General features: G+C 39.5%; 2 protein-coding genes across 2 annotated transcripts in view; both read right to left on the bottom strand.

Moving 5' to 3' along the window:
- Positions 1-2715: 2715 nt before the first annotated feature.
- Positions 2716-8380, bottom strand: LOC140932797 (uncharacterized). Its single transcript, XM_073382308.1, has 2 exons — positions 8261-8380; positions 2716-4105 (listed from the first exon to the last, which is right to left on the bottom strand). The coding sequence occupies exon 2, from the start codon at positions 4027-4029 to the stop codon at positions 3316-3318; it is 714 nt and encodes a 237-aa protein (XP_073238409.1). The 5' UTR covers positions 4030-4105; positions 8261-8380; the 3' UTR covers positions 2716-3315.
- A 3616-nt stretch (positions 8381-11996) lies between these two features.
- LOC140932818 (tumor susceptibility gene 101 protein-like) overlaps positions 11997-22633 on the bottom strand; it is a 27200-nt gene continuing 16563 nt past the window's right edge. The window contains exons 9-15 of the mRNA XM_073382325.1: positions 20252-20415; positions 17948-18173; positions 16655-16953; positions 15721-15813; positions 14887-15023; positions 13752-13854; positions 11997-12533 (exon numbers count right to left, since the gene is read on the bottom strand). Coding sequence (XP_073238426.1) covers positions 12441-12533; positions 13752-13854; positions 14887-15023; positions 15721-15813; positions 16655-16953; positions 17948-18173; positions 20252-20415 — 1115 coding nt within the window. The 3' untranslated portion in view covers positions 11997-12440. The remainder of the gene's footprint in view (positions 12534-13751; positions 13855-14886; positions 15024-15720; positions 15814-16654; positions 16954-17947; positions 18174-20251; positions 20416-22633) is intronic.

The raw sequence follows: 22633 nt of genomic DNA, 5'->3' as shown, positions 1-22633 counted from the left end.
GTGAAAGTACTGCCAAAGAAGTTTCAACTGAATGCTCATGCCACAGGATTCAAAACTTACAACCGCCTAGCGAGACGGCAACATTCAATCTGGCGGGGACGGTTGTGAAAGGATAGACTGTCAAGTCAATCAAGGGTAATGGTCAAGTAAAAAAGAGAATAGGTATCAGTAATGGGCAAAGTGCTAGGAGGCCGGGTCTGAATGAGAGTAGCATTTATGGTGAATGGATAAATCCTGGGAAAGCGAATTGTTGAGAGTTAATTTAATCCCTATCCAGACCTTCTATCACGGCTTCCCAAACATCCTTTTCAATCTGCATTTGCTCATTTATTTCACTGAATGAAGTTTTCTGGAGTCACTCTTCTCACAACTTAGCCACTTTCCTAACAGGTTGTCTGGAAAGAAAGGGTGTGAATCAAGAGCGGAGTGACACAAATAGATAGCATGTATTTTTGTGTCAGAATATAAATTTAAAGTTAAAAATTTTCCACAGTCCACACTCCGCGATCGGTTTTTTCCGCACACCGCAAATTTCGTTTTTCAGCCAACCTCTCCGACATTCGCTAAAGGGAAATAAAAGCCACCCTATCATATCAAGTAAATACCATAGGAAAAGCAAAAGCCGGCAATACCTTTCAACACGAGGTTGCCAATTTGTACTCGCTTTGAGGTCAGGATAAAACGCAAAAACTTCCTACCAATCGCTAGTATAACCATGTTTCCGGGTCGAGGGTGGGCCGATTGTTTGGGAAATTCTAGTCCGATTTTTTGATCCGAAATAATATGTATTTATACCTTAAAAGATTGCAAATAGTTTTAGTTCCTATTGGTTTATCATGCTTATATTCTATTTCATGTAAGGTTAGGAACGACCTCAAACTGCACGAGGGCTCTCACACCAGATGAGGTTACTAAGATTACTTTCAAAGGGTAGGGATATTTCACCAGTCGAAGTATATGAAAAGGTAAGGAAAGCTGTCTTTTGGTCTGTAAAAAGGCCCAAGGGCCTAACAAATGCATTTTGACTGTGAAAATGTCGAGAAAAAGCTCTGGTTTATTTGTGATTACTCATATTTCCAACACAGTGCAGTTACAGCATTCATAAGGTATGCCAAGATCTAAACAAGATGTAAATTATGTATTTGAAAGGGGTACAATTTGTCAATAAAAGGTATGCGAAAGGGTAAGGGGTTGGACCCCGCGATAGAACCTCCACGTGTAAAACTTTATTGAGTACCCCCTCCCCCCGGGGTTGAGCAGTGCGTCAGAGGCCTAAACCTGAACCAAGATAAATCAAATCTCCTTATTTCTGCTCCATCCTTGACACTTCCCCAAGAAGCGTGACCGAAGGGAACGCAAGGGGTGATGAGAATGAGAAAAATAAAAGGGAGTTTCCCCTCTATCCTCCTTCCCGTCACCACTCGCGCTCCCCTTGACTGCACTTCTGTCGTGAGTTTACGCAATGGAACGGCGGGATGAAGAGGAAGGCAAAACACTAAGTGACAAACATGACAGGGCTATCACATGCGTGTTTTGTTGTGATCTTCACTTAACACTGTCTAATGTTTTCTGGTTCTTTACTAGTTTACAATGGGATCTGATTAAAGGAAAGTGAAGTTTGGTGAAAAGTTGTTTCAAACAAAATTATTGTCACGCTTGTCACACAAGGTTTGCAGTCTTCTTTCCTCTCCCGTCCTGTTGCGTAAGCTCACTAATACTAGAGATTACAAGTAATTTGTAAGCCACGTGCTAGAAGTAGAAACTGGTACAACACGCTACATCATAACAAATATGAGTCAGGTACAGAAAGAACAAGAAAAATGGGTTCCATTTTTAACCCAGGGCTGTAATCACACTGGAATCATTTCCAAAAAGGAACCATCTACAGCTATAAGTTCGTGCCTCACACCATACAAACGTCTGTAAAATTTTGCGACTTGGGGAGCTACATTTGTACATCTCCGTCAGTTTTCAACAAATCACTCTCAAACTTGGCAATTTTACTAAGTCAAAGATGCTTTTTCTAGCGGAGTTGACGAATTTTCCCTAACATGTTAACAGTTGAAAAATCATTGGAAGGGTCTAATACTAGTTGATTTCCTGCTGCAAATTCAAAGGTACTTCAAGTTCATGTTTCTTGTAATTCGATGACCATGTAAGGCACTTATCACTTTTCACACCTGCATGTGTAAGTTCATGTTGTTTGCAATTTGATGATTGGCTGAAGCTCTTACCACAATTCTTGCACTCATAAGGCTTTATAGACTTTGGCAGGGTTTTGGAAGCCATCTTGAGGGGTAGGCAACTGCGTGAGAAATTACAGTGTTTGTATGAGAATCTAATGTCAAATAATTTCCGTAAAATGGCCGTTCTAAATAAAATATGAATTGTAAACTAAAGCTTCACTCCTAAGGATTCTACAGAAAAAATAGGAGGGCGTTGCATGCAGCTACATATTTGTCTGTAAAAAATTTTTTCCAACCAACTAAAATTTCCCAGAAAAATTGCAAACAAATATGTTGAAATCTAAAGGAAGCATCTGGAGAAATTTAAAGGGACATTTCACGGTTAAGCGCATGCTCATTAATTAAATTACTTTTTTCCAATTTATTATTAATTCTATCGGTTAATAATCAAACTCACATGTATCTCAGCGATCTCAGAGTGTATTTAAAAGTAGAAGTGTATTTCAAAAAAACCTGACGCCGGAAAGCGCCGGAAAAATTAGTGGAGTGTGCCAACACTACCAACGTTGAATTTATTGTTGACCCAAAGATTTTATTCCATGGTTGATTAATTTACAGCCATTTGCACATAAGTTGATCAAGTGACTGCCAGGGGAGTGTGCAGATTGGTTCTTTGACAACCTTATGTCATGATCATATTGCTTGCAAAGACGATACAGCATGCCCTGGCAGAAAAACAGCATTTTGATAAATGAGCATGCACTGAACTGTGAACCTGTCCCTTTAAGCAAAAGGTATGGCCCCAAAAATTTGTTAGTAGAATCCTTTGCTGTGTAGTTTAGTTTACAATTCATATTTTTTTCAGAACAGCTACTTTACAGAAATTATTCGGCATTGGATTCTCATGCAAACACTGTAATTTTTCATGTGCTTTCCTACAATGTACTTGTCAAGATGGCTTCCAAAACCATGACAAGGTCTCCTCCTGTGTAGGTACATTCATGTTGCCTGACAATGAATGACTGGCTAAAACGTTTTTCACAATACTTGCAATGATAAGGTTTTACATTTTATAAGTGGGTGGGTAAAGTGATGCTACTTGCAATGTGATGACTGTGTAAAGCAGTGATCACAATGCTTGCACCGATACAGTTTCATCCCTGCATGTCAGATGTGTAAGTTCATGTTGCTTGCACTGTGATGACTGTGTGAAGCACTTATCACAAGACTTGCAGTGATAAGGTTTCACTCCTGTGTGGGTACGTTCATGCACCTTGCAATTGGATGACTGTGTGAAGCACTTGTCACAATACTTGCAGAGATAAGGTTTCTCTCCTGTGTGGGTACGTTCATGCTCCTTGCAATGTGATAAATAACTGAAGCACTTTTCACAATACTTGCACTGATAAGGTTTCACTCCTGTGTGGGTACGTTCATGTTCCTTGCAAGTTGACGAAGCACGGAAGCTTTTTTCACAGTATTTGCACCGATAAGGTTTCACTCCTGTGTGGATAAATTCATGCTGCTTGCAAGTTGACGACCGCCTAAAGCACTTATCACAATACTTGCACTGATAAGGTGTCACCCCTGTGTGGGTACGTTCATGCACCTTGCAATTGGTTGAATGTCTATAGCACTTATCACAATACTTGCACTGATAAGGTTTCACTCCTGTGTGGGTAATTTCATGCCACTTGCAAGTTGATGACTGTGTAAAGCACTTATTACAATACTTGCACTGATAAGGTTTTTCTCCTGTGTGAGTGAGTTCATGGCGCTTGCAACTCCATGACTGGCTAAAGTACTTTTCACAATAGTTGCATTTCATAACCTTTGGTGGCATTGGAATGCTTACTCTTGATAATTTCTCACTGTCAGATATTGTACATTGTTGTCTTTTAAAAAATCACTTTAGAGCCCTGAAATTAAAATTTTTTCATTAAGGATATCTTTTAATTTTAATTTTTATTTACTATCTCACCACCTTGTGGTGTTGCAAATAATTAAGTACAAGGAAATATGAGAAAATGGCAAGAAAGCCAAAAGAAACCATGAGGTTTATGTAAGTAAAGTAGGGTTTCTCTACTACAGTGTATATTCCAAATAGCACAAAAAAAAGAACCATTTACGAAAGAGTAACAAAAGGTACGTAAGGTACTAAAGGCAAAATTAAAAGAAAAAAAAGACAAGAGACGAAGGCATAGAAAAAGAAAAAGGGAGGGGGATGAAGGGAAAAGAACAAGTTACGTGAGAAGGTGTTTTTCAGTTTGTTCTTAAAAGTTGATACTCTAACTAAGCTTTGATTACCAAGGAGAATCATGTATCCTGAATTAGCTTAAGTTTAAGGGTTCTTTCAATGGAGATTATATCCAAGAGGTTAAAAAAATTAACCATTTAATGGAGTTGTCAGATTTGAAGGGGGAACCACTCAAAAGCTTTTTATACTAATCTTTAGTAACATTAAACTATATTGATCATGACGAGTTTGCACAAGCAGTAGCTGCTTGAGTCACAGGTAGCCCAGATGTAGTGTGTGTCAATAACATGGACAAAATGAGGTGAGTTGTCGAAACTGCCATGTACTAAAATAGTCCAAAAGTCAAAATATAACAAAACAAAGCTAAGACACCTTTAACTGAACGTCTCCTTGTCTTTTGCTGGCCGGTTAAAGTGGCATTTGTCGAGTTCTGCAATCGTAGATACTATTCACCAAAGAAGAATTAAAGGCTGGCTACAAAAAAAAACCCATCTCCATGCACCTCCACCGAAGTGCTATAAATTTGAGAATAATCAACGAATCTTGCTCGCTGGCTCCACAAAACCCATTGCAACTGCATGATAATCGCTTGCTCATCAACAAACACTTGACCTTTATGCTCCACCATGACTGCAAACAGGCAGGATTACTACGTGATGTGAATATTCAATGCAGCACTTGCTATGGGAGGGATGGTACTATTGCTTCTAGGTCAATCAACACTGAGGGAGAGACTGCTTCGTTAGTTTTGACCAGAAAACAAAAGGCAATTGCGCAACTGGCCGTAAACAGTTTTCAACAGGGCGGCCCCGTTTTTCAAGTTCGAATTCTTCTAATGTTCGCTGTCACATTGTTTGACCAGCCGCTTGCCCAGGCTCTTGACTCTACTGGACCGATTGGCTTGGATTAATTAAATAAACAGTTCTTTCCAGAACTATATCTTACTCCACAATATGTTGTCCAAAGTGGCAAGGGAGGACGAGAATTTTCTGCCTGAGAAAAAGGCAAAATCTGGCCTCTGGTATGCAGCTGAAGATATGGTAACGAAAAATCTATGTGAGCGATATCTTTTTATTATTTTTATTTTCAAAACTCAGGGGCACCCATTGATGATTTCCCCCTAAATGCATTGAAAATACTTTTAAGGCTATCCAGAGTACTCAAGATCTCTAAAAATGCATTCTAAGCGGCGCTAATACATAGATTTAGTCAGGAGGGCTAAAAGTGAAGTTCTCGATAATATTTATAGTTTGCTCAATACTAAAAATAAAATTGTGCAATGCTAAGTGGGGAAGGCAATGAGATGGGGCACCAAACGACGGTTTCCTCAAATACATTGAAAACACTTTTTTAGCTATTTATAAAGCACTTTTAGCTCTATAGAAATGCATTCAAAGTGGTGCGATAAAATTTGTATCTGTTTGGCCATTCTGGGGGAACATGAGTCTTTCAAAATTACGAGGAATTCAGTATTATTTTCCTGAAAGTTTTAGATGCAATTTAACCCATTACGAGGGAGATAATTTTTCTGATTCCTTCTTCCGTCACATTTTTTGAATCTGAAAATTTTAGGTTTCCTTTTTATCTACGAAAATAGCCAAACCAGGAGAGTGAAATGTGAAAAATTAAACTTCAGAAAATCGTAGGGAATTTATTAAATGAGCTTCGAAAATTGTACATGAATGAAATGGTTGTCTAGAAATTCTTAGCCAAGTAAACGAAAATTCTACGCAAATTTGCTTCTCCGAACAGATATTTTACATAAACAGTTGTTGGGTGCCCTTAACGAGAACTGTGAAAAACAACAAAACAATAGGTCTAATTGCAGCACACTTATTTGTACATTTCCTTGCTGTTGTTTTGCATGACTTGCATGTTTTGAAATAGCTAAGTTGCAAAGAGTACAGAACACTGCAGCTAGGCTGCTTATGTCATGTAAAAAGTATGACCATATTATGCCTGTTTTGATAAATTTACACTGGTTACCAGTAAGATATAGACTTAATTTTAAAATTTTATTACTTACTTTCAAAGCCCTCTATGGCATGGCACCTAGCTACATCATTGATTTAATTTATACTAAGAGTAATACGCGCTATTTGCTGCGCTCTAATGAAGGTGTTTTATTAAAGCATCCATCAGGAAAAATGAAAAAGTCATTTGGTGACAGATCCTTCAGTGTGGCTGCGCCCACTTTATGGGACGTTCTTCCTGTTAGCCTCCGCAGCATCAAATGTATTTCTACTGTTAAATCTAATCTTAAAAATTATCTTTTTAAATTAGCTTTTAATATCTCTTAGATGTTAAATATATTTGTATATTTCTAATATTTGTATTAATAGTTTTTAGGTTATTTATTGTTGTAATGCCCTTTTGATCACCTAGCATGTTAAAAAGCGCACTATAAATGAATAAATTATTATTATTATTATTATTATTATTATTATTATGACTACAACGTGAAATGTCCAGAAACTTCCTGGTTTTCACATTTTAAGAAGGAAATGTGGTACACGTTCTCACTTTTTCCACTGCCGCTCTTTTTTTTTCAGCTCCGCTATAAAATTCATATCTGTTCCGTCATCCTAGGGCAAATTGAGTCTTTTTGAAAATTAGAAGGGCTTCAATATTATTTTCCTGATTGATTTACCTAGAAACAATAGTACCATCCGTCCCATAGCAAGTGCTGCATTGTTGCGCGGACGTGGTCGCTAAGCTTGAATATTCATGTCGCGTAGCAATTCTGATCATTTGCAGTCATGGCGGAGCGTAAAGGTCAAGTATTTGCTGATGAACGGGCGATTATCGTGCAGTTGCAATGGGATTTGTGGAGCCAGTGAGCAAGAAGCCGGAGCACATGTTACCTGCAGATTAGCCAATAGCAATTTGGAGTGGACTCGTTGATTATTCTCAAATTTATAATGCTTCGCATGGAGGTGTGTGGAGATGGTCCGGTTTTTGTTTGTAGACAGCTTTTAACTATTCTTCTTTAGTGGGGTATCCAATTGATGAAATCGATAATCGATGACAATTTAATAATTATTATTCTTTCTTTAGTGGGGTATTGATAATCAATGACAATCAATACCAATTAATTGATTGATATTGATAATCAATGACCTTAGATGGTGAAGATTCGTGTGGTTATCGATTGATATCAATTGATCGATTGGTTTTCCGATCATCGATTTCCATCGATTGAATACCCCGGGTGATACGGAAAGGCAATGATGGGCAAGTGGGTAATTCGAGTACACGTGCAACAGGATATAATCTTTGCATTGAAGACTGGGGCGGAATTGTTTTACCAATTTCGTCCCCAGGGCTTCCTAAAAATGGCGGATGATCGGACAGGTAGCGTCAGGAGCTCATCACTGGTAGTGTGTGTGATGTCTGTTCAAGGTTGCTGTGCCAATTGATAGCAATCTATAACGGTTTTTGTGTGGTTATTGATTGATCATCGATTTACTGATACCAATCGATATCAATTAACTAATTTTATCGATTGATATCTATTGATCGATTGGTCTTCCGATGATCGATTTCCATCGATTGGATACCCCAGGATAGTACCTACCATTGCAAAACTCAACAAAATGCCACTTTAACTGGCCAGGAAAGACAAGGAGACATTCAGTTAAAGGCATCTTAGCTTTGTTTTGTTATATTTTGGCTTTTGGACTATTAGTTCATGGGAATTTCAACGACTCATCCCATTGTGTCCATGTTTATATTGACACACACTACGTCTGGGCCGCCTATGCTTAAGTTAATATTAGGAGAATTGAAGAAAAGTTGTTTCGTCTTTATCAATTACCTCTGACATCTGCTGAACAGAATGATTGTGCACCTGAAGAGATCAGTGTAATCGGTGAATCACAGGTCGAGGAAAGGGCCGCAAACGAAACTGACTTTTGTTCGCCATCGATCCGCCATCGATCCGCCATCTTGTCTGTTACTTGCTGTGCTTAGCGACCGCTCAGAAGATAGACCACTGACCCGTACATTACCTCGTCCCCACCCACTACATGCAGGAGAGAGAACTTGTGACACTGTGGCAAAAGGAGACATCCATCACCCGGACGGGAGTCTCTAGTTTTCAATTTTTTTTCCCGTGAAAATTTGTTGTGTTCCTCCAGGAATCCCTTCTTTTGCTAATAGTCCCAGGGAAACTCTGTGAACATGCGGGGAATGGTGGGAACATTGTTTTGTTGGAAACGAACGCTTTCGACCCTAGGAGTGCACCCCCGGGATTTGGTCGTCATTGTTCAGCAGTACATAGCTTATGACTTAAAATAACGATGGTCGCAAACATTGAAGGTCTGGGACACTTTTTCCCCAGATAAACACTTTGGCTCACCAAGCTGGGTCAAATCTGCCAAGGAGAATCAGATCCTGCGCAACCGCTGTTGGCTCGGGCAAAGGGGTCAAATTTTTTCTCGTAAAAGCTCGCTCAGCTGAATAGGCTGGGAGAATGACTTTATTACCTTGTCCTGGGAAAAGCTTTTCCCATATAAATAGAAAATATAAATAGTTTTAAAAATATGGCGCTTAATTATTAAAAAACGCACTTCTTTCGAGTGTCAAGGTATTTAGCAGGAAAATACTAGTTGGGGACACTATTTTTACTGGAGACGGAACCGCCATTTTTACGCGGTCATCCGAGCCACGAGAAGGTCTAGCCACTTGTAGTGTAGAGGAAATACCTTCATTTCTCAGTTATTTTAAGACCCTGAGTATTGGTCCGACCCTGGGAATGGAAACCAGCGCCCTTCCGCTCTGCAGTCAAACGCTCTTCCGACTGAGCTAATCCTGCCGCGGTTTACCTTATAACTCTTCTCTCTTATCTTTTGGCACACACTTTTTACAATGACATAGCTAAATTTTTGTCAGTATAATTCTCTTTTTAAATTGTAGACATCTTTATTTCTCAGGCTTCCTATGGATACCAGCCTCGTGGCTGAATGGGCTACCCTGGTTAAATAAATTATTTCCTTACTTGCTATTAAAGGCGGCCTAAGAGAGTGACCCCCTCATGCAACTGCAGCTGAAGTTGTTTCCCGTTTTCTATGATTTCAAAAACGAGTTGCACTTATGAATAGCCAACAGGCTTGCTTCCAGTCATAGAGGGTTCTTTACAAATTTTTATTTTCCTCTTGAAACATTTTTCACCGTTTTGTGCTTTTCTCCCAGAAAAGCACTATTTAACATACTATTTATTGTTCGTAATCCCATGAAATACTATGAAATAATACACGGAATACCTTTATTAAAACTACAAACAGCCCATTATACTCCAGGCTATGGCACCTTCCTTTACAAGCACAGTTTAATAAAGAATTGAACAATTGTATCGTGTTTATGAAACAACTATTACAGACTTTGTAAAAGACAACAAACGGATCAGTTCAGTTGCGCGCGTTAGCCTAAAATTACATGATACTGTAATTTCATAATGTTTACACCTTTCTTTTCTCATGATTTCCTTTATATTCGTTTTTTTCCTATCTTCCTTTCGTGATGTCCCTGATTCTTACTGCAAATTAAAAAGCTTTCCCATTAACTTCGCCGAGTGGCATGGAAGAAGGAAGGACAAGGAAAGCAGAAGGTAGCCGGTGATATACAAAAACCATAGTCATACCTGAACACTTAGCTAACAAGGCAGCCAGTGCCATCTTAGCTATAACTACATGAAAAACATTAGAGTGATTTTACTTAACCCGTGAAATAGGTAGTAGAATACTATGCACTCTATTTTCTTCTGTTGTTTATTAGTAGCTGTTTTGTAGTAGTTGTTATTATCTGTTTCACGGGTCAAGTAAAATCACTCTACTCTGTGGACAGGTTGACTATCTACTCGCTGGAATTTTCCCATAACTCATGAATTAGTTTTGCCTTTTTTCCTTTTCCAACAGAATCTGTACATCAAGAGAAGGATGAAGCATGCCCGATTTTGAGACTCAATTTCCCCACACTGTTAGTTCCAGTCTACCTATGGTCTGCTGCACAGCCCTTTTACTGTTGTCATGCAACGCTCCTCCTAACAAACTGTTTGTTGGGAGGAGCGTTGCGTGACGACGCTGAAAACGGCTGTGTAGCAGACTAGTCTAACTACAGTGTAGTGGCTACTTTTCGCAGGCCCTGTTTAGACGCTGTACTTCTCATAAGCCTAATAGAATAGGCCATTTCCGAGTTCAAAACCTCACACGAAAACAATACGTAATACAGCAAACAATAACTTCTCCTTAATCTGTTAATCGCTCGCAGGTTTAAAAACATCGACAGCAAACATAACAACAACGAGGTCTCTTCGTCTAAGTGTGAATAGCCTCAGGGGATGCTTCACATGACCGACGTTAACGCAAACGCAGACATAAGATAATGTTCCAACGAGCACAAGATTCTTGGAAACTGCCAACCCAGTAGGCTCGATTTCCGCCGAACTCGCGCCGAGTCTGGTCCTTAATCTTTCCCCGACAGACTCTTCAAGGGGGGAGGGGGGAGGGGTGAATACGGGCTCAATTTCCCGAAGAGCGGCTGCTAATCGCTAAGCCTCCCACCTACCCCTCCCCTAACACAACGTTAACGCTAATTCTTACTTAGGCCAAAATGTTTGTTTTTGACGGGGCGGGTGGGGAGTTTCCCAGAATCTTCTACTGATCCAGAGGATTAGATAGTTATTTCTATTTCAGTTTTGCTTTTTATATTATTTCTAGTTTAGGTCATCGCTCATTTTTATATCTTAAGTTTTACTTTACAGAGGGCCACAAGGTCATCCGTTTCACTACTATCACGTGCTCCCCTCTTAGGAATAAAATAAAGTCTATTGATTGATTGATTCCCATTTAATTTGTTGCATCGGCACTTGCGTTTGCGTTGACACAGTTCACTCTTGTTTTCTTATCTTTGCGCTTGCATTTGCGTCACTCGTGTGAACCAGCTCTAAAGGCTGGTTTTCACTAGCGACGGAGTCGGAGTCGGAGTCGTAAGCGGAGTCGTAAGAGCGCTTATGACCTAGTGAAAATCAAAAATCGCAGTCGTAAGCGGAGTCATAAGCGCGACGGAATCGGAGTCAGAAGAATCAGAACGTTTCCATTTTCTTCCGACTCCGTCGCTTACGTTCCGCTTATGATCTAGTGAAAACCAGACTGTCGGAGTCGGAAGCAGAAGCGGAAGGATAAACCAATCAGAATATGCACGTTCCCACGCTTTGTGATTGGTTTGGTTCTTCCGCTTCTGCATCCGCCTCCGACAATCTGGTTTTTACTAGATCATAAGCGGAACGTAAGCGACGGAGTCGTAAGCGAAATCGGAACGCTGTTTTCACTTGATCATAAGCTCTACGCTTCTGATCACGACTCCGACTCCGACTCCGTCGCTAGTGAAAACCAGCCTTAAGAGATCAAAACCGTAACATATATATGTTGTGGTTCAATTTTGTCCTTGGTTTAAATTTTATTTTCTTTTGTTTTAAACTCATTATCATACATTAACATATCTAAAAACAAAAGAAAATAAAATTTAAACCAAGGATAAAATTGAACCACAACATATACATTACTATTTCAGACTAAAAAAGGCTTTTGATACCCGTATTTTAAACCTTAAAAGTGAATACAAATGTTTAGGATCAAAATGGCAAAAATCATCGATGGATGAAATTAACTTAAAGACCATCTTCCATTAAAGTGAAGACACCTGACGCACTTTGTTTTTTAATATTTTACAAAGGAGCATGGATTACTCTTTGTTTAAGCACGGTTTCATAGTGAAGTTTAAAACAGCAGCAAAGCGGCTACTGAGGGGAATATCTTGGGTACAATGTTTGCCTTTTCGCTTCTAACGATTATCTTTGATCCTGTTTTTAAGTTTATATGAGGAAACCACCGTTTTTCCGCCGGTGTTATAAACATCAATTTTCCAAGACTATTAATAGCGATTCAAAACAAGTTTAAAGAAGTACAATGTAATTTCATTTTCTTTTTACATATATCTTTTCACCCTGCCACTTCACTTAATCCAGCTGTTTTTCTGGCTTTGTACAGAAGAGCTCTTAGCATAAACTGTTTCCGAGATAATGTCCTTACATTCTGCAAAAAAAAAAAGACATAAAAGCAATCAGTTTATAATTCATGGCGTCCTGCAGTTTACAACAGCGGCTCAATAATGTCTCGATAACTTCCCCATTTCTGATCGGCTTTTATAAAATAACTAAGATAGTACGCGCGTTCTGATTCGTTAAAAATTTATCATAGTTTTACTTAAAGTTATTTTATAGAAGCAATAGATCACACTTTCTATGGGTTTACCGGCGTGATAACCCACGCGAGATGTTGGGAGAACACGAGAAAAGCTTGTAAATCACGACCCTTAAAAATCCCCCGGCTGATGTTTACTACTATTTTGCGACTGACATACAGGTACCGTAAAATGTAAAATGAAACAGGGACAATTGACGTCACGCGAAGCCAACGGAGCGTTAGCCTGAAAAGGTCTCCAAAAAGAGAAACAGGTTAGAGTTGTACCATTTGCAAAACACCAGATAACGAGTGGGCCTGGGTTAAAACAAATCACCTTCCGCCTGGCACTGGTTAACTAGACAAATGGTACAAATAATTTCGGTCGTTTCGGTAAAAACGGAAAAAGGTAATACCTCGAAAGGTACTTTTTTTCCGGAAATTTCCACCGGGATAAACCATTCCACTTAAATTCTCCCCGGAATTACCGGGTTTTCCATACAAATGGTAAGCGCTCACTAGTGTGTTCTTCAGTACTATGGCAAGGTTAAATGTGACCCACCTAAATCAATATACAGTCAACTCTCGCTAAGACGGTCTCCGTCTTGTCCCTCTTAGAGAGTCAAATAAAGGGAGTAAATAAAGGTAGAGACCAACTGTAGGTGTCCCTTCACAGAGTTGTCCGAGTCGACCGCACAGTACAGAGATTACAGTCGACTGTACTCTCTATACAGTACAGTCGACTCTCATTTAACGGACATCTCTGTTAAACGGACACCCAGAGTTGGTTCCTGCCTTTATTTACTCTCTTTATTTGACTCTCTATAAGTTTGACATCTCTCTAAGATGGACACTTAGTGCTGGTCCCAAAGGTGTCCGTTTTAGTAAGAGAGTTGACTGTATGTGCATTCTGCGCGTGAACGTGATGCTGGCTAGTTTAGAAGTTTGAAGTAAACAACAACGACAACAAAATGATAAATATGTAGTTGTGAATCACTGAAATAGAGCTACCTGCATGTATATCGTTCTCCGTATAATTATCAACAATAATGTAGCTAGCATTATTATTACCTTGAGAAAAACTTCTAAGTCTAATCCTTCTTTCCTTAATGATTCACTCAGATAGTAGATTGTATCCTCCACTGCATTTTCCTCCGCAAACAGATTGAGAATTCTACAGAAAAAACGCGGATCAAGTGTTATAGAATGTGCTTTGACAACTGACAAATCTTAATCTTCCACAAAGAAACAAGAGTAAAAGATTCAAATCAGGGACCTACAAGATGTACGCAATTTCTGGACATTTGATAACTTTACAACCATGACGTGCCATTAAGCTTTACACGTAAGTTAATTTAGCATCAAGTCAGGAGAATTCAGCAACTGGTTATCAGCTTTTCCTTTTTTTGGTTCTTAATTGTGGGAGGAGTAGGTGGGGTGAAACAGAAAGGAAAGGTGTATCAAATCCCAGGGAACTGGAACTGGCGAATAAGCCCAGTACTAATTTCAGATCTATTTTACCGTTTTGCCCTAGTAATGTAGATCTATTGCTTGCCGAATCGTCAGTAGTGCGAGAAAATATGATCATGTAACACCCCTCTTAAAAAGCCTGTCTTGGTTGCCTGTTAAGAACCAACTATATTATCACCAAGCTATTATGGCCTTCAAATGCATGACCGGTCAAGCCCCTGAACATCTTATAACCCAATTTATTACCAATGAGCAAGTTAGCAACGAACAACTCGGAATAGTCAAAAGATAAACATCCGCCTTTATAGAACAGCCTTCGGACAGAGAGCTTTTTATTACAGGACTATTAAGCTTTGGAACAATTTCGAACCTTCTCTTAAGTTAAGCCAATCTGTTCACATTTTTAAACGTCTCTTAAGGAACCAGCTTTTAGATAATTTTGTAAATGCTTCTTAGTTAAGTCTAAAAGTATTGTAATTAGTAATTAGTTAGCATTGTAATTAGCGCTAAGTTGAGTGTTTTAATTGGTTAAATGTAATGCTTATAAATAATGATTGTTCCTGAAAAGCCCCTTTGGGAAGGAAGCAATAAAGTATGTGTGTATGTATGTATCGATGAACGTAAAGTAACAAAGGCTTCAGTGGTAAAACAACTGAAAAATTCTGTCGGATAAAGAAAGTTGCTACGTCCAAAAAAGTAATAAATCTTAGACTATATCTGTGACCGAAGCACTTACTGATTGTAGAGGGGAGCTGTTGTGACGACTGCGTCATCAATTTCTAGTGTTGCTGAATTGCTTTCTAGTTGAGATATAACTTCAGTTATCTCTTCGTTCTTTTGTGTTAACAGTTTGATGTCATTGTCTACATCCGCCTGTAAGGTAAAAGACATACAAAAGACCAAGACTATAATTTTGCAATAATAAATTAACTGCACTGTCAAAGCAATATAGACTAAGGATGCGTTCGATTGGGAAATCCGGATTTAGATCTCGAAATTCGGATTTAGGGTTTTGCAATAAAACGAGAAATCCTCAAGGTGGATATCAATTATTATAAGAAATCCAAATCCGGATTTCATGGCTTTCCTTTCTTAGTTACGGTTTCATTTAGTCTGAGAAAACAGCCGAAATTTCGTAGCCAGGCAAACTTGTGCTAGCGCGGGAAAATTTTGCCGCGCGAGAAGCAGGCTAACATTTTGCGACACCACCACTGGGTTGGCTGCGAGTGGTGGCATCGCAAAATGTCAGCTGTTTTCTCAAGTTACGTTTTAAGAGGATTTGCAAAACTGGTCTCGTGAACAGTGGCTTTTGCGGTGTGACGTGACAGGAAGTGAATTCAAGTTGTAGCTCTATCCTGAACTTACTACCAGGACAGAGATCGAGTAAAATTGTGGGAATTTTGAACTGACTGAATGTCCGCATAGATTTGGAAAACGGGGGTATAAGCATCTAAAGAACCTCGTAAAGTTTCCCAATCAGGCATTATTATAGCCTGCGAGAGAGCTCTGTGGGGGGGGGGGGGGGGGGGGAAGTTCTCCCCCACCACCAAAGCCCCCCTCAAATTTTTACCTGTTCCTTTTCGAGTTTCCTGAGGATATCTTCTAGTTGTTCACTTCCGTGTTTTAACTCATGTTGGGTTCTGTTCAGCTGATCTAACTCCATCTGTTCAAGAAAATATGTAAAGTAACTTAAACTTTCTGCTGTTCTAATTAAGAGTGCTAATCAAGTGTAAAGAAATTAGAAAGAACTGATGGGCTGTTTACATGGAGGGAGAAACATCCTAGAAGGCGGTTCATCCCAGTATCATATGTTTTCTGTATTCAGTCTACATGCAGAAGGTTGCACTTAACACTAGCGCCAGGATCTTCCTAGTTCCCTGCGGGGGGTGGGGCGGAGTTACTCCCTCTTACTCCCTTATATAAGCCAAATAGGTATGTGCCGTCCCAAAGGGTAGGGTCTTTGCGCCGTTTTGGTCTGAAAACGGGTATAGACCTTGCTCATTTCGGTGTGGAATCGGGTATAGTTTATGAAGGAACTACGGTTGCGTATCAATGTGTTCGTCGTTTCAATTCCAACTGAATAAGAGAGAAAGTGTAAAATGCAAATTAAGAAAGGATGATGACATAATTTTTGTTTTATGGTAAACATGTAATGTTGTGTTTTGTTACCACCACCGGGTCTGAAAATGGGTATGAATTTTTTGAGGTCTGAAAACAGGTGTGGAAAATGACATTTTTTGGTCTGAAATAGGGTCAGGATTTGGAGAACCGGGCGGCACACCCCCACCAAGAATTCCCAGGAGTACCCCCCTCCCCCACCCCGAGCCCTTACTTGTTAAGCCATCCTTTCTTTATCTATGAACTCAAAGGGGGTGTAAAAGAAGCCTCAGTACTATTTTTATGTCTGGATACAGGTTTGTAAATTTCTTGACCTTTTTAAAGAATTCAAGACACTGTACAAACCATATAATTAGTTTCTTTTAAGTAAATGTAAAGGCAGTCACCTGTGCTTGCTCAAACAAAGCTCTTGTGCTTCGTTTTAATTTATCCTCCAGAGCTGACTGCAATGAGGCTCTCACAGCCTCGTCATTTATACTGCTATTTGTTGATGCTGTGTCCGATGTTGTCACCAGGTTAGTGCGAGTAACAGGTGCAGGATAGCTTGGTGGATAAGAGGATTGTGTGCTGGTGGCTGCTGGATAGTTAGGTTGAGTCACTGGATACGGAGGATTGGAAGCTCCACCCTGTTGGGGATAGGCTGGGTAAGGAGGTCTGCCCCCTGAGGACCCTCCAGGACTAGTACCTGTTGGAATTGAGACATAAGAGCTAGTCAAACTCAAAACAACTCGCACCAAAAAGAGAAACTGCCCACCTACCCCTCCCCTCCAACATTTTGCCCTAAGTGAGAAGTAAGTGTTAATGTTAGCTTAGGGGATGGGTAGGTGGGCAGTTTCCCAGAAACCTAAATTGATCCCAACAAAAAAACAAAAACAAAAAACAGCAAAGAAAAGGATCACAAAATATTCTGAAAATTAAAAAAATTTGCTGTAAGTGACTAGTTTTCTTTTGATAAATACCACAAAACCTCATGGCTAACAGTACATGCACTTCTTGGACTTGGCCACCACTTTGAAATAATAATTATCATTTAGGAGCCAAATGGCTTGTTGAAAGAAAAGTTAATTTCATACACTTCTCCTGCTTGTAAGCTTAGGTTTGGGGTGTCCCTTGACTACCTGTGTGCTGTGTGGGGACCACCGTTTATCACTTTAACCAGTAAAACACATCACAATTCATCCTTCTTCCTTGATTTCATGGAGGTCCTCTCTACCATCTGTCACTAGGTCATTTTGGTCACCCAAATACCATCTATGCCCCCCAAAATCCAACCCTTAATTCATGTTGTGGGAGGTAGAAACAGGCAAAACACATGATTGCCACGTTATGAAGAAGAATGGCATGGGTTTAACCACATGACTGCTACAGCAACCACAAAAAGACCTGACCCAGGTCCCTCTTGAAAGTCTGGCCAAAGTGAAGCTGAGGTGAAGCTGTGACAGTCCTAGCAAGCACACAGTGGATTTCAAATTGCTCAAGAAAACAATAGAAGTATGAAGAAGATGGATCAAAATAGCTGATTAGAAGCTTTAACTCCCTGTCTCCCCTCTGGTTGGATAAAATAAATACTGTTAAGTAAATACCTCTGTGCTTGCATGAGGACCACCATATTTGCTATGACTATTGGTGGAACCTGTGCGATTTATCTGATGTGAAATTGTTGTGTTGTTACAACATACCTGGCATAGGCATTGGCATGGGCATCCTACCAGGTCCCGCCACAGGGTAGGGGGTTGATGCTGCTGGATTTGGGGGATAACTTCCATACTGATGAGGGTATCCCCCTGTGGGAGGACGGTAAGGAGCAGGTGGCTGCTGAGGCTGTGCAGTTTTGGAGTAAACAGGTGGATGATCAGCAAACACACAGCAAAGGATCTGAAGCAGTGCTGCAAGATCAGATTTAGGCTGCAAAAGAAGATCACAACCTACCCTTATCCTTTGTTGTCAACAACTGAACTTAACCCATTTGCTCCCAGGAATTTTGCCTAAAAATGTGTTTGATTTTCAAGTCTTGGTCCCGCTATAAGGAGCTAAAACTTACTGCAAAGCGGTTTACAGGTCATACACTTTGCGGCTTTCTGATCCAGATCCAAAATATAAGCTTGCAAAGTTCGGGCATGCGCAGAAAGCAAAATTTCAGGCAGTTTTGGGGCGAATGGGTTAATTTGTCCTACTCGATCCAAAGCTGTACTGTAAGGAGGCCCAGGGTTCTCTGTGAAATTCAGGGTGCCCAGCATATATTATGATTTTTATGAAAAAGTAACATCTTTTAGAGCTGTTAGGTGCCAGAGGCCACCTGGTGCTGTTAGAGCACTGTCTTGGGCCCCACTGAATGTTCAATCAAAGTCCAAATAACATCACTTTTAAATTTATATACTTGAATAATGATGGTAAGATGCTGGGGCTACAATGAGGGACAAAAGTGTTGACTGCAGAGACACTTCTATAAAATGCCCCCTTTTTGAACCGCGGACATGCCTATCCCCTTTCCCGTTGTATTTTAGACTTCAAATCTTTCTTTTACTACATTAAACAACATTGATTCGGGGGTGAGGGGATTTACAACGAATAAATAGAATGAAATAATAAATGAATGAAATTGTTGAAAAAAATTACCCAACCACTTCTGTTCCTGATTGCTTCAGTTCTTTTCGAATGCAAATAAATTATGTTGTACAGCCTTTATTACAAGACTTGAGTGAATAATGCCCAGGCTCTCATTTAAAATTTAGGATGATACATGGGTTTATAATATTAAGCCTTTAAGTTCAAAGAGTGACCAAAGTCAGTTTTCTCCTAACAATATCAATACATCATCAAGAGAAAAGGTTTTGAGAATCAGTAAAATGATCACCAAAGAAAATTAAAGGCTGTGATCTTTTATCAAACTCTGTCAACCAATAATTTCTTTAAGAAATCTAGGGAGATCCAGGGATGTAGCTAAGGAAGAGCTAAGCAGGCTTTTTCATTAGTCCAGCTGACTTCTGCACCTTCAAAAAAGCCCCAAGTTTTTGTTTTCCAGAGTAATTTAAGCTGGTGTTACGGTCTTTTTTGGCCAGTGATATAAGCTGTTAGTTGGCTCTTAGGGACATCCCTGGAGATCAGTCTGGTTGGGGGGGAGGGGGGGTGTTAACATTGGGGCTTTAAGATGCCTTTGGATGTAACCTTTCTGGACACGAAAAATAAAATTATTGATAGTTGAAGGGTATCAAGCAATGTGGAGTCCAGGGGAAGTTTTTGCCAGTTGTAGCCCTTGTTCTTTCCTTGTCATTCATTTCTTCATTCCCTGATTCAAATACACAGCACATTAAAATTTCCTGGGTATATTATGAACCAATTTCATAACCTGCAGCTCCCACTTGGCTTGCTAGCTAAAATGGTTAGAGTGCTGCACAGGTATTGCAGAGGTCAGCGAATTGCAACTGCATAAACTGCGTCTTTACCTGCTACAATCTCCTCTTCATTTAAAACAAAGTAATGTTAATTTTTAGCTTAGAGTGCACTGAGGAAGTTGTTGCGACTAATAGCATTGGACTGTTGTCCCAAAGAAATGCATACACAATGTAATTTAATTTATTTTGAATGTAATTTAACAGGGAAGAGCCACCCCGTGGATCTGTTAAATAAACCATTATTATTACTATTATTATTATTACAATGTACACAAGGCCAAATTTTTTGTACAGAGGAACCTCAATAATTATAATGAAGGGACAAGGGACTGACAAAATATGTTCGCTATAGGGAGGTCTTGTTATATCAACGTTCTTTCCATATGTTTTACAATCTATTGCTGGGGCTAGGAATATTGCTCATCTTACAAAGGACTTTGTTATAGATGTTCATTACATGTAAATCAAAGTTTCACTGAAATATGACATGACGTACTCTACTGTTAAAATATAAACAACTGTCGAGCAGCAGTTTTGGTGATGATATATACATTTTATAGAGGAGCAATGATAATAATATGAAATACATACATAAGACCACTCATGTAGGAAAGGAAGATAAACTCTGCCGTTGGTGTCCACGTGATGTGATGCTTTGATAGCCATGCTGCTGGTGGGTTTAACAAACACCAAGGGAGGAACATATGGATGATTCTCCTGTAGCCATACACACACTGGAATGTTGTATGTTACACCTGTTATTCAGGAAAAACAAAAAATCCAGTACTGATTAACATACTGATTTTGTGAAAGGTTTGAACCCAGGAGTCATTTCAAAAGTAGGTTGAGTTTGATTGCCCGGATGATAGTGATTTTCTTATAGTTGTAGCTTCCATATGTTAGCAAATAATACCCCTTGAGATTATTATCTGTGCAATGTACATGTATCAAAAAACCCATTTATGAGAAATAAGTAACACAGAGTGAGCACCGAAAATGAAGAAATGATTGTCGCAGTGAACACAATTTATGCAATTGCGTAAAGAAGCCTGAAAAAAATTCTGGACTTCAACGGGGTTTGAACCCGTGACCTCGCGATTACCGGTGCGATGCTCTACCAACTGAGCTATGAAGCCAATGATGTTGGGAGCAGAGTAAGAACCTGTGCGTTCAAATAGGATTATTATTCAAAGCAGAACATTCCTCTTACGTACCACATCAATAAAGAGTACACATTTGGTATTTATCTATTTGGGTTTTAATTTGGACTTTTGTGTTATAGGGAAGTAGAAATGACTGTTGATCACTGGTGTTTGAACAGTTGTTAGAAGGAGAATTAGCAAATATCCATCTTAGATTACATAGCCATCTGCCTGTATGCTCAGTTTACAGTAAACTTATATGTATGATTGGGCTAGCCAGGCCTCGATTAACTCCACCCAAGACCTGTACTATGTACACACTCACAGAAATAATTACAGTGTATTGCCGTGGTCCCAGTTAAGTATTGGGGAAACTGACTGTGTTATCCACAGGAATAATTAGGGCTTAGTCTCCCTCGCAGCCGTTTTTAGTATCGTCACGCAACGCTCCTCCCCACAAATGGCTGCTCACATTCAAACAACATTCCTTTCTCTTTGTAGTCTTTGCACCAATCAGATCACTGACATTGTTCAGTATGTGACCAATCAAATCACAGAATATTGTAAACAACGTGGTTTTTCCCGCGGTCTCAAATTCTCAAGTTCTCGAGAAATGCTCACATTCTAAAAAGATCGGAGTTTTTTCAATGGGGGATACGCCAAAGAAAGTGTTGCAAAGCAATCGTTGCTTCATTTGTTCCACGGAAATTCCAAAAAAAGAAAAAATTTATATATTTGGTAAAAGCTCTTTCGATTTTCCAGACATAGTAAGTTCCTGTCTGGATGTTAATGTGAGCTGCTATTCAGCGACCAGCGAATTGGCAGTTTGTAAAGCGTGCTATAGGCGACTTATCAAGTTCAAAAAGGCCTCTGATCACCTTGAAGAGCTGAAAATTGAACTAAAACAAATCTACAAGGATCGTGAACTTCCGAGAGCGAAGCGCTTACTTCACGTTGAGGATGACAGTGGAGAATCCCCAGCCTTGTGCTGTGGGAAATCCTCAAAATGTTTATTTCCCATCGCTACCACTTCTACTTCTTGTCATGCTTCAGCCAATTTAACCGCGACTAGCCAGCCTATAGGTGTATCTCCAATTCGCAGTCATCCTTACGGACTTGTGCTGCAAGCTTTCCCTGGTCAAATTTTGTAAAAACTTGCAAGAGGTGACAGGCCGCACATCTTCACCGGCGTGAAAGCTTTGAAACCTTTTATATATTGCTCCATTGAGGAGACGTCTTTCAGGGATCTTACAGTTTAAAATTTGAACGATGATATTGCTTCTATATAGCGGACCAAGATACGGCTCAGTACAGTTTATGTTCAGCAAGGGAAAATTGTGTAAGTTGAGCAGAACCTTTAAAATATTCAACAGTCAATTTATTCAGTTCGCGCATATTCCTTTTGAATTTGTAGCCCGTTTATCAGATATGTCTACTCAAAAATATAATAATTTTTCCATAGCTGCCGTTATCTTAGAGTAACTGCTTTTCATATCTCCGTAAAGTTTAGGTTTACGCAATCTCAGAGAACAATGTTTAGCTGTACACAGCACGTAGTCTTTTAAAAATATATCCAGATCTGACACTGGTGTTGGGTATTTATCACGTCTAAGCATGATTTAAATACATTGTGATGCTGTGTCCTTTGAATGTCGTTTAAAAACTCAATCGCTTTGTAAATGTCACTTGTAGTTTTAATATCAGAGGAGAGTATTTTAAAGCTCAATATTTTTCAATACCATTAGCATGTTGCTTTTTTACCAATCAATTGACTGGCTTCTTTGTGCCACTACATAGCGTTGCGTGACGATACTAAAAACGGCTGCGAGGG

Source organism: Porites lutea, chromosome 4 (assembly GCF_958299795.1).
Source record: "Porites lutea chromosome 4, jaPorLute2.1, whole genome shotgun sequence".
NCBI lineage: Eukaryota > Metazoa > Cnidaria > Anthozoa > Scleractinia > Poritidae > Porites > Porites lutea.
This window is presented reverse-complemented; position numbering and strand designations above follow the sequence as displayed.